The sequence below is a fragment of the Phaethon aethereus genome (genome assembly GCF_964289735.1).
Source record: "Phaethon aethereus genome assembly, chromosome: 4".
Classification (NCBI taxonomy): Eukaryota; Metazoa; Chordata; class Aves; order Phaethontiformes; family Phaethontidae; genus Phaethon; species Phaethon aethereus.
The window spans coordinates 83,006,496-83,019,146 of NC_138578.1; the positions used below are offsets into that span (position 1 = coordinate 83,006,496).

Sequence of the window (12,651 nt, forward strand, 5' to 3'; positions counted from 1 at the left end):
ATGCTGTATTTAGCAAATTTGAATTCTGCTTGTGCAGCTAAACAAGGGCACTGATGGCTTCCCATGGCAGTCTCACAGCAAGGGTGACCTAATTCACTGCTGCCAGTGGCAGGGGTGGTAAAGTGGGCAAAAAGGGGAAAAAGGCAGAACTTCACAACTCTTACAGGAGCAACCTTGTGCTGTACGGATTCAGTCTCACTTGGTTTTCTTCCTTGAAAATTCCTGTCTTGGTGCTTCACAGGAGTTGTGGGTAGACATCAGGAGGTTGTCTACCTTGCGTCTATCCAACAGGGGGTCTCCAGGAGGCAATAAGAGAAAAATAACACCTGGTGTTAATAAATAGCTTCATATTTATTATTGCTTGGGGTATCTCTGCACGGGTTTGGGAGTATGTACAGGTCATAATACTGCATTTTAATAAAAGGATACTGAGCCTGGTGGATGTATCCCCAAAACTGACTGCGCGCTGCCGATTAACAGAGAGGTGACAGCCCAGCCCTAGGCAGCCGTGAGCATAGGAGGGCATACAGGTGGGCCAAAAACTGGTCCTGGCATGCCTGGACATGATGTGACCCAGAGTAGGATGGCAGCTGGGTCAATAACAAGTAGCTGCTCTGTAGAAATCCTCCCTATACAGTCCACTGATGCACAGAGACTTATCATGCGTGGAACTTAGTCCCATCCCAAGTGGGGATTATACATTCTATTTTATTTTGCTGTTATTCCCTTAGCACATGGAGGTACTGCAGTATGGAGAAAGTAAGAGTCTCGGCATGTTTTTTGCAATGTCTAGGTATGAGCAGTCATGTAGATTAAGGCTGAAAGCTATTCCCTGGAAAGTGTAAGCAGAGTGTTCTTCTCTGCTAGGCTCAACTTAAAAAGAGGGGGTTTTGTCCCTTTTGTGTGGGATCATACATAGGTTGGAGTAATTTGTAACAATGTGGTGACTGAGTTGTGCTCTCAGTACAAGAAACACTTCAGCAACATCATGCTTTGATTTGCTACGTCCTGCTTTGATTTGCAGAAGTTTGTTTTATTCCAAGACACGGGGTAACTTTCTCCATGCATTTCTTACAGATACTCTTCTCATTGACTATCAGTTCACCTTCAGCCTTTCTCAAGAGGATGATCGCTATTACACAGCAATCAACTTTGTAGCAACACCCGAAGAGGTAAATTTTCTACTTTCCCTTTCAACTTCATCCTTTGGGTATACGTGTGTTGTCTCTTGGCCATGGAGGCAATGAATTGTTACATTTCTGCAAGTCTCCAGATGTAGTCTCTTAAAATGGCATGTAAGTCCAGTTCCACAAAGCAACTAGAACTTTCTGAGCTTGGCTTGGCCATGCAGTTTCAAATCTTCCTGGTAAAATTGCATAAGGAACCACAGTTGATTCTTTACAGTTGTTTGAACAACTGCTGAGCAACTCTAGTTTTGCTTGTTTTTCACCCCATACCTTGTGATTTCTGATTTATTCTGCACACATGACTTGTTTTGTTCTTTATTATGCTTTCCTTGGGGAGGAGAATGCTCCTTTCACAAAAAGTGAAAAGTTTTTTGCTTGATGTGTTTGATCCACGTTAATAAATAAAATTCCAAGAATTTTCTTCAGTGAAGATTTGCTGGGGTACCATACAGTAGAATTGTTGTCCTAAAAATGGGTTTTCTTTCCGCCTCCCCCCAGCAAAACAGAGACCTGGACATGTTTATCAATGCATCGAAAAACTTCAACCTCAACATTACTTGGTCCACGAGTTTTGCAGGTAAAATAAGCATGATCTAAGTTGCCTGGTGGCTTGTTTCAGTTACCCGTTTTTGACATGTCAAATTTAATTGGGGAAACTTTTGTTTTAACCTTTGAACTTGTTCTGTAATGGTCTTAAATGTCGGGCCTGGGGGCAGAAGTAAAATATCAGAAGGAACTATGTTTTTCCATCTTAATAGTGTCTTTTGGAAACATGGAAGATGCAAATTTGATTTTTAGTAATGTAGTATTTTGGTATACAGTGATTTTGATAATGCAGCACAACTTAAAATAGTGTTCAGGTGAAAAGTTAATTTTATAACAGTAAAATTCGAGATGCTTTGCCCTTTTTGTGTGCCACTGAAAATGTTTATTGAACCATCTTTTCTTGCTACTTTTTAACATTTGAAAACAGCTGGCACGCAGGCTGGGGAAGAGATTCCAGTTGTTTCAAGAACCAATATAAAGGAGTACAAGGACAGTTTCTCCAATGAGAAATTTGATTTCCGCAACAATCCAAACATCACTTTCTTCGTTTATGTCAGCAATTTCACCTGGCCGATAAAAATACAGGTAGGAGCTCTTAAAGTGTGTATAATTTCTCTCAATGATGTTCCTTGTTTTGTTCAAGCTGAGCCAGCTCGCAGTGTAATCTTGCAGCAGGCAAAGGGTTTTGACGTTCCTGATTAAGAGCAAAAAGGTGCGTGATCTTCTGATGTTCTTTAGCCCAATGGATCTGAAAATGCACTGTGAAATACTGGGATGCTCGCTTATTAACAGGGCTATGTTCTAACGAGGTCTCTGACTTTAAATGTGTAGGTGTTGATGTTGAAGAAAACAGACTCATATAGCCAAAAACCCAAACCTGGAATGTGAAAAGAGAGGAAATGTACTTCGAGTCTCTCTTTAACGTCTTGTTCTCAATAGGCGTAGCGAAAGGGCCATCCCCCTTTCTCCTTGTGCTCCCCAAGGCTGGTGGTACCTGCAGAATGAGATGAAGCTCATTCTTTCCCTTAATTCAGTGCAGTTAACACACGTGTTGCCTCAGGTGTCAGACTGTGGTAAGACTAGTGCTGAAGAAGCAGTGGATGAAACTTGGTGGATCATGAAAACACTCATAGATCACAGACTGCAATCACAGAGACTCTGAACTGCTGCGGCAGCTAATAATTCAAAGAAACCTTGGCCACGTTCTTGCTCTGGGCTAAGTCAAGTATCAACTCGCAGTGTACTCAGTGATACGAGTGCCCTTTGAAGTACTAGGTCTGGAATGGAGATCTCAGATGAGGCTCCGTATATTTGAGTTCCGCCTTTTTTAAGAAGCTTGGTCAAATATGGGAACCCAAGTTCTTCCATCTGCACCCGTATTCAACCGTTATTATGTGAAAGCTGACAACTTCACATTAATTTACTTGATACTTCAGACATATCAGTCACACAAACTTACCACAAGGGTCACTTCCGACAAAGATGGTGCACGTGATAATGTTGAGCAAGAAAATGTCCACTTGGAAAAAAGGTCCATAAGCTATAGTGATATTTTTCAAGGTATTTCATGAACTTTAAAAAAAATATATTAGGGATACTTGTGAAATGCCTGCATCACCTGGTAAAGATGGTGGGTTTTAAGTACTCAGGAAACTTTGTCTTGTTGATTGCACACTGGTAGATTTGATAGGCTGACTTTGGACTGTGTTTTGGTTCTTTTTAATATCACTTACAATATTGGTAATAATTTTCCAGCTGGAGACTTTTTACTTTATAAATTGTTAAAGTCTCAGTTCGTTGTCAAGTCCTAATTTTTAGATACAGGGGAGTTTGCAAGAGCTGCAAACCTTTATGTCATTGGATACTCAAGCAGCAAGTACTAAACCTCATTGTTTTAATTTAAGATAAATACTGATTTCAGTAGAGAAAGTAACATCCTGCATACAAAGGTGGGCAGTTGCATAATGATTTGTTGAAATCTACAGCTTCTCTTTTAATCAAATTGTTAATCACAGGAGTCAGAAAAAAATGCATATTCTTTAACTTACAGGTTATATGTTGACTGATAGTTTACCTTCCCTAGTCAGGGCTGGACTGTACCTACCCTAAATTATTTGCTTTGCTATTTGTCGATGCAGAGCTGTGTTGTAGGACTCTGTAGATGTTTAAGAAGAGTGCTGTCTCCTGTTCCTTAAGCTCTCCTGTGTTTACTCCTACCAGTACTTATGGTGAATTTCTGCTAGCTTTTCCTATGCCAGTGTTGTCACTGAGCTTAAATGTCCCCTCCATCTTCTTGTTTGGCAGCTGAGTCTCCTGCTTTCCCTGGATGAATTTGGACAGGTCATATCCTCTCTTAGCCCTCAGTGTTTGTTTGTTGGCTTAAGCAAGACAAACGCTCATCATCTTGTTTTGTGAAACAGGCTGCTCAGGTTCGGTTGCCTCATTTGTTTTTCCTCATCTCACCTGTACAGTTTTGGTCAGCCATGTACAAGGCCATGGAGATCAGGTCTCACCATTGCCATGTACAGCAGTGTCTCTAGGTTCCTTATGGACCTTTTTAGGTCCTTTTATGGCATATTTTGCTTTGTTCGTTCTCATGACTGTGGCAATTAATTGTTATTATTCATTTTAATATGGACTAATATACCCCATTCTTCTGCATCGTTGGTTTCCAACTGATGAGCTCCCAGTCTTGATAGTGAACGTTCTTCTTAGTCCCTGACAGCATCATAAAATGTTATCCCCCTGCTGTTACTGGGCAATATTCCCAGCCCTGAAGACCATCTAGGTGTTCTTCTCTGTTGTTCTGTGTTTTTATTGATGATCTCCTTCTACTTTGTCAGCAGATGGTGCAATTAGGATACTTTCTTTCTGGGTCTGTGTCATTAAAATGTCAAAGTCTGTCCAGATGCCATCCTTGAACTAACTTCTGTCCCCCTTAACCGCTATGATTCTTGAAATAATCTTCACCATCTTTATCTCCCCCAGGAATTTCCAATGTATTGAGAGCCATAATGGAATTTGGTTAGCTCAGCTGTAGTTCCTAGGTCTGTACAATTAATTATTTTTACAGACAGAAAATACCGGGTTGGCAGAACACAGATTACTGTTGTCAGCTCTATTGCTTGTTGAATTCAGTTTTTCATTTACTCCTTCAGTTCTTTTATTCAGAACTTGTCCTGAAACTTTGCATGCTGTCGAGGTCTTGGGAGCACGAATATCTAGATTCTCCCTCCTCCTCTAAATACAAGTTTTAAATTTTCCTCAGTGCCATGCTCAGCTGGTAGATTGCTTTAACAGCCTTGCTAACCAGAGCCGCTATTTCTTGTGCCATTTCTTTCGGAGTGCTGGAATACATGCTGTCCGCTTTCGCTGACTTTGAACAGATTGAAACATCTGAGTTTTGTCTCCACCTTGGTTGTGGACCTTTTTATAACCTTATTCCCAGTAGACACTTTGCCTTGCACTGATGTTCAGTGTCCTTGTCCATGATGAAAACTCTAGTTTTAGGGATGTAGCTGATTGGTTTTAATCAATTGCCTATCCTTACAGCGTACCCTCTTCCCTTCCCCCTTCTGGTCTCCTTTACTTGTGTGGCTGAAACACCTCTTGCTATTTTGTTTATCATTTGCTGAGGTCTAGCTCAGCTTGACATTGGTGGTTCTTATTTTATCACTGAACTACTTGCTGGCTTCTTGCTAATGAATCCTTTCCTCTCCATAATACATAGACTCTGTAATTGTTCCTAATGTCCTTTTTGTGGTTAGTTCTGAGGATACAGCTTTCAAACAGTTTTGCATCTTTGACCTGAGAGAAATACTTAGATGGCTGCTTTCCCATTCCTTATCTCCTTAGTCCACTTGATTTCACTGTCTTATTTAATTTCTTGTTGTTCAAAAGAGTGAGCTTGGATTCTCTTGCAACACTTCCCTCCTTTTATCCTTAATTTAATATGAATTTGCTTGTCTGCACTCAATCCAAGGTAATTTTATATCACCATCTCTTCTTAACGTCCTTGTTACTTGCCAAAACAAAGTCTAAAATAGCAGCAGCTCTTACTGGTTGAGACACTCTTTTTGTGAAGAAGTCTGGCAGCAATATCGCATGCCGAAATATGTGGTCCTTACAGTTTCTATTAGCTTGCTATTCAGTTCATAGCCGAGAAACCTTTTTCCCCGAAATTGATGTTTTTCTGTCATCTTTCTCCAAATACCTATTGGTGTTGAATGTCTCCATCCTTTCTCACGTTTGCAATAGCAGTTCTTTGTTACATTGCTATGGCTTTGTCGTCCTTCTCCAGGAAGCCCACCTGCACCTCCTTTTGCTGGACATCTTACCATAGCTCAGCACAGCATTCCTCCCTCCTTTCTTGCAGCAACCCTGCAGCATTGCTCGTTTGAGTGTGAGAGAAAACCAGTTTAACAGTCGTTGGGGATGCAAGTCTGCATTTTGCATTCCTAAATCTGACAAGTAGCAGAGTCTTCTTCAGAGAATTCCAGTCTGGTTGAGGTTGGAAAGGACCTCTGGAGGCCATCTGGTCCAGCCTTCTGCTCAAACCGGGCCACCTAGAGCAAGTAGCCCAGGATCATGTCCAGGCAGCTTTTGATTATCTCCAAGGATGAAGATTCCACAACCTCCCTGGGCAAACTGTGCCAGTGCTTGGTCACCCTCTCAGTCAAAAAGTGTTTCCTGATGTTGAGACAGACCCTCCTGTGTTTCAGTTTGTGCTCATTGCCCCTTGTCCTGTGACTGGGCAGCACTGGAAAGAGCCTGGCTCCGTACTCCTTGCAGCCTCTCTCAGGTATTTACAGACATTGATGAGACCCCCCCCCACCCCAGGCCTTCTCCAGGCTGAACAGTCCCAGCCCTGTCAGCCTTCCCTCACAGAAGAGATGCTCCAGTCCCTTCATCATCTTTATGGCCCTTTGTTGGACACTGTCCTGTCTGTCCATGTCTCTCTTGTGAGAGCTACTGGGGAGCCCAGAACTGGGCCCAGTAGCCAGATGTAGCCTCACCAGTGCTGAGTAGAGACGAAGGATCACCTCCCTTGAGCTGCTGGCTCTAATGCAGCTCTTTCATGGTAAGGAAATACCGTTGGCCTTCTTTGCAGCAAGGGCACATCGCTGGCTCGTGTTCAATTTGTTGTCCGTCAGAATCCCCGGGTCCTTTCCTGCCAAGCTGTTTTGCAGTTGGGTGGCCTCCAGCATATACTAGTGCCAGGGTTGTTCTTCCTCAAGGGCAGGACTTTGCACTTTTCCTTGTTGAACTTCATGAGGTTCCTCTTGGCCCATGTCTCCAGCCTGTTGAGGTCCTTCTGAGTAGAAGCACAACCCTCTGGTGTATCAGCCGCTCCTCCCAGTTTGCTGTCACCTGCAAACCTGCTGGGGGTACACTCTGCTGCATCATCCAGATGATTAATGAAGATGTTAAAGTAGGACCAGACCCAATATTGACTCCTGGGGTGCACTGCTAGTCACTGGCCTCCAGCTAGACTTCATGCCACCGGTCACCACCCCCTGGGCCCAACCATTCGGCCAGTTTTCAATCCACCTCACTCTCTCTTCATCTTTACCTGCATTTGCTAGCTCTGCTCTCGTGAGGGCTGTCGTGTCTCCTTCACAAAGAGCGTGTAGCCATATAGCTCTGCTTTTGGCTTTACTTTAAGTCCATTCTCCATCTGGTGTAACTGTGCTGTCAGATTTGATGCCACATGAAAGCTTTTCTGGATGCTAAGACACTACACAGTTTGACACTGTGCTTCTCACACTACCCAGGCATACTGCTTTACTCTTAACATTTCTTTTCCCTCCTCACCATCCTAATAAATTTTTTTCAATGCAGTTGATGAGTAGGAGATGGTATTACGGAAAGAAATGGTTCCATAGAGGAAAAACTAGAGAAAAGTCAGTAAAAAGAGTATGATTTATTTCCAGGACTCACTGTGTCCTTTCAGGTCTTGTGCAATCTTCCATGGTGGATTGAGCTGCCCTCAATTGCCCTTAATTGCAATCTGTGTTCCTACCTGTCCTTTCTGTACCTCTTTATTTGCTTTTCCTATTTTTCCCTTTTTTGTAAAGTCTTGGCTCTCTGGTAGAAGTTTATCTTCAATCAGATAAAACAGAAGATAACTCAAGGTACGGATTTTGGGGACAAAGGCTTCCCAGCAGTTGATCCGTGACTGGGGTTCACTATAAGATTTAAAGTAGAGCCACAGGGTGACCCCTCTGCTTTCCTGACTGCTCCTTCAGCACTCACCCCATGCTCCCTTCTTCTCAGGAATATTTTTTACTCAGACCTTTCCCATACTTCTTTCTTTTTCTAAGTGGTCGTCCCCCATTTCATTGCATAAAAGTTGATATGAAGTTGGGTTTAGTCCTTCAGGACGAGCTGACTCATTAATTAAAACGACATGTTGCAATATGGCCAGGATGCAAACTGTTTTTCTTATCTCAGAGACCGCCTCCCCCGGTTCTGCTCATTGCAGTTATACCGTTAAACTTTTTGTGGCTACAGAACATGTTTCAATTTCCCTTTTGAAATGAGAGTGTTTTTAATATAAGTAGTGTGATGAAGTCAGTGAAACTCTACTACTGCCAGACTGCTGGAAAATATTCTCTCCTTGTGTGTGTGCGTCACCTTGCAGCTGGCATGTGTGTTTGGTCTGTTCCTGTGCAGTGCAGCGTGTCCAACTGGTATTTAGGAATTGTTGTTTGTTTGAATATCGTAATAAGCAGTCATTGTATGTATGCTCTCTTATCCTGGCTTATTTGCAGTTTAGATACAGTAGAAATATCTGAACAGAAGCGTTTCTGTATATACATAATCTTGTAACAGAAAACTTCAGAAATGTACAGTCGGTACTGCAGAGCAATTGATCTACAATCCACATTTTGTTTAACTTCATTCTGAAGTCCTCAGCTGAAATCTGTCACTCTTTACCTCTTCCTTGCCTGTTAAAGTTGGGACTTGGAGAGTATAAATGCTCTTTTGTGTTAGAGATAGCTGTGTCCCTGCCAATGCTGAATTCTGGCCTTTTTTTTTTTCCCCTTCTTGCTCCACCTCTCTTCAAAACCACTTCAGTTAGGGTTTTTTTTAAGTATATTGGTTTAGGATGTCTTTCCCTGCCTGCTTTAATGACTTGAAATGATTATTTTGTAAGAGAACTAAAGCTGCAAAATGCAGAAAACCTTCAAAAAACAGCAGTCTGCCTCCTCATACCTCCTGTCTGAGTGGTATGAAAGCTACATTGTGGAGTTCGCTTAAAACCTTAGCTTGCCAAGCTTTCTTGAAAATCCAGGTAAGGTCTTGTCGAAAACGCCTTGAAATTTCCATTCTCTCTACTTTGCGCCTCCTCTCTGCTAACAAACCTCGTCTGGCACAGCACAGTGACTTCAGAAGCGTTGTGCAAAGCCCGGCTGTTCACCTTTCTCTCTCTTACTCGGAAAGCACTGTGCTAAATATTCATTATCTTCCACCAAACTTGAGGAACCGAGAGCACGTCCTTTAGAAAGGGACACTGGTGGATGTTGTTAGGGTTACTATTTTCATGTAGTCGTGTAAATGTAATATGATCTCCCCTCCCTTTTTTTTTCTGCTTTCTTAATTTTTGTTGTAAGTTTGCTTTGTTACTCATTCAAAATATACCTTAGATTAGAAAAGAGCTATAACATGCAAATAAGGAGCTCTGCAATATTGCAATAAGAAGCAAGGGAATTCAATGCAGAAGCTTTCAGAGGACTTCTTTCCATGGGTTTCGATCCAGACAAAAGCTCATTCAGCAGTGAAACTTCAGTTCTGGAGCTGACAAGTAGTTAATGCTGAGAATTTGAAACTCTCTTTGATACTTGTGTAAATGTCAGCAGTTTTTAACAGTGTTTAAACTACCATGTATTTACCTGGAACAGATTCCAGTGAGTCCCTCTCCTGAATGCACAGGGGGTGAAAATTAGAGTTGATAATATAGCTAACTTCAAACTTCCTTTTTAATGGGGTTTTAATGTAAGCTTTCTGCTCCATTACAGCTTACTGTTGATGGTGTTTTCTACCACTCACTAAATATAAACTTGTGTTCTTGTCTTGTTTCATACCCAAACTATTGTTTTCATTAACGTTCTGTCCTACTTGATTTTAGATTTTTTTCTCCCAGATTCAGAGCCCTCGCTACGAAGCCTTTTGCTTTGATCTCTACTTTCTGAGTATATGTAAGAAGCCTTGGAGCTGATTAAGGAAAAAAACACAGTTTGTAATTGTATCATTAACTGACAATTGCCTCCTCTCTTTCCCTCGCGTTGGTTGAAGTATTTTAATTTGAACATGCTTAAACGTTAATTATGAGCCAAATGCTTCAAGGAACAAAAAGAGGCAAACGGATTTTGCAGCCTCTTGCATACAAAATATGCCATTTGCAAAATCTCGCTAGATACTCATTATATATTGTTTGCTTGGCAATTCATCGTCATGTTGGGCCTCAAAGTGCCACCGTGACTACGTAGCATCACTGCACGTCCTTCTTGGTGGAGATCTGCAACAGCATTGGACAGCTTACACTGTTTGAGGACTGGAGGTGTTTGATAACCGGTGGGAAATTTTTAAGTCACTTAAATTGCTGCCTTCCATGCTGATTTCATGAAGGCTGTAGTAGAAAAATAGCTAAAATTGCCTCTGCTGTCTACATTTTTTAGTTTCTCAAACTTCTGCATGGGTTGTTGAAGCTTTTTTCTGGGTTCCGCCAGTTGATTTATTTCAGGATTGTGGGTCTATATAGTCCTTTCTAAAGCTTTATTCCTTTCTACAAAGAAAGTTAATGCACTGTAGACAGCTTAATTCAGCCCCATAATGTGTTGTCATAATTACTCTAGATTTCAAAAGATGCTGTTTACTGTGATATGAAAATAATTGTGAACCCACTCAAAATGTTGAATTGCTGTCTAGTTCATCTGCTGAAATTGTGAATGGTGAACCGAAAGGTGGAAACAATTCATCTCTCAAATTGATTGCTGCTTTCCAAGGAGCTGCCAAAAGTTTAAGCACAGAAACAGTAACTAACACATGGGAGACCTGAAAATTGAGGACTGCCTCAAATGTGCTGTAATTAAATCAGCCTTTCGTTTGCAGCGCTTTTTCGGTGATGGAACGGGTGGCTGTCGCTAACCTGTGCGTATAGACTCTCGCGTCCGTGGATTACACAGCGTGCCTGCTGCTGTGTGTACAGAAACCACAGTGTGTGCTGTCCCAGGGAATGCAATGTAAACCATTACATGCAAACCTCTTGGATTATGTACTCTTTAATGAACTACCTTCCTTCGGGGCCCTCCCGTCACTGCCTTACATTGCTTTTCTTAACTTTGTCTTGGCACAGATATTGCCAGGAGGACTGCATCCAAGTTTTGAAGCAAAATACACATTTTAGTGCTGCAGTTAAGAGCTGCGCTGCTGCGATTGAATAAGATTCCAAATAGATGTGCGAGTACGATTCTGCTCTGAATAAAGCTTTCAGAAATGACACCTTCTTGGATTCGCATGCTTTGTATGTTAGACCTGCGACTACTAATTTGGATACATTTTTATGGCCTTTTCTTCTTTCCTTACTTGTTAGTGTAAGGGAACAGCCTCAGCTCTGTTTATTCCCACGCATCAAAAGATTTCTGCTCTGCCTCTCATTGCAACCAAAGGGTTTGCTCTGGGATTGTATTATTTTCACTAATGGCCTCCTTTGACCTGTAAAACAGTTCCCACTGGTTTAAAATGATATGCTGGAAATTAATGTAGAAATACAAGAAAGCAGATTCCCTTCATGTCTATTTGGCTTTGCAGAGGTAGCAATAATGCTGTAACTGTGTGTTTTTCTTAAGCCAGTGGATATTTCCTGTGTTAGTGTGTAGGCGAAGTTCACGTGGAGCCATATGCTGCTGGTGTCAGCTGTATTTCAGAGTGGAGATTAATTATAAACTAGGCTGAGATTCTTCTAAGGAATGGCTCTTTGGCTGATGAAAGCAGACACATTTTCTCTTATGCTGAATGTGGCTATTTAAGTGGGAAATAGTAGCCAATATTTTAGAAAGTGCCAGAAATTACATTCCTAAAAAGTCTTCACAATCCTCAGACAAAGCTCTTACTCTAATCTTTATCATTATTATTTTAATGTTTCATGGTTCTGGTGTCCAGCAGTATGCAAATACTGAAATCTTCCCAAGTTCTCATTTTTCAAAGGAAATCTCCTTCATTAAAGCAGTTTTGGATTAAATTTCTTCTTCTGGTACTCTTTCCCCATCCTGCTATTTTTATTGGCAATGTTACCCATAAAACAACTGGTCTTCATTAGCATGAATCTTAATACCAGTTTCAATTAAGCTTTCATTTTACTAGCCATTCGTTTTTTAACGTGTTTCTGGAAGTATTTGTTTTCTTGCAGATGTAAGTGATGGATGACACTTGGCTACAGCCAAGGAAAGCTTTGGGGTACCCTTAGCTCCTGCCAGGTGAGGAAGATAGTACCCATCGGCTTGAAAACGGAGCCGGAGGAATGCCGGATCCCACACTTCCACCTCCTTTTACTTTAGGCTTTCGACCTTTTTAAGGTGATGAATATTGCCAGCGTTGATTCTCTCTAGGGTTACCTCTTTGAGGTTTACAGCCTAACTAAAAGACCTTGATAATGCATGTAATAAGATAGAGCGAAGAAATGGTACCGCAGTTAAAAAGCGGGGTCTGTAACAGACTCTTAATACCCTGATTTGTCTCTGGAGGAAACATTAGGTGTTTGATACAGGGCATAAATACCCCTGAGGACTGGACATGGCCCGTGGAGTTTTCCAGCGTTTCTCTAAATTAATGTCATTCTGTAATCAAAAGCTACAGGCTAATCGAATGAAAGCTCTTGGTAAAGGGAAAGGGAAAGAAAAAATGTCTTTGTTGTTGG

The 12,651-nt window shown here is 41.6% G+C and overlaps 1 protein-coding gene across 1 annotated transcript in view; it reads left to right on the forward strand.

Annotated features, from left to right (window-relative positions):
- The window catches only part of ATRN (attractin), a gene marked incomplete at its 3' end in the record, with an annotated part of 160,098 nt that overhangs the window by 86,272 nt on the left and 61,175 nt on the right, over positions 1-12,651 (forward strand). The window contains exons 22-24 of the mRNA XM_081999765.1: positions 1,078-1,172; positions 1,686-1,764; positions 2,161-2,318. Coding sequence (XP_081855891.1) covers positions 1,078-1,172; positions 1,686-1,764; positions 2,161-2,318 — 332 coding nt within the window. The remainder of the gene's footprint in view (positions 1-1,077; positions 1,173-1,685; positions 1,765-2,160; positions 2,319-12,651) is intronic.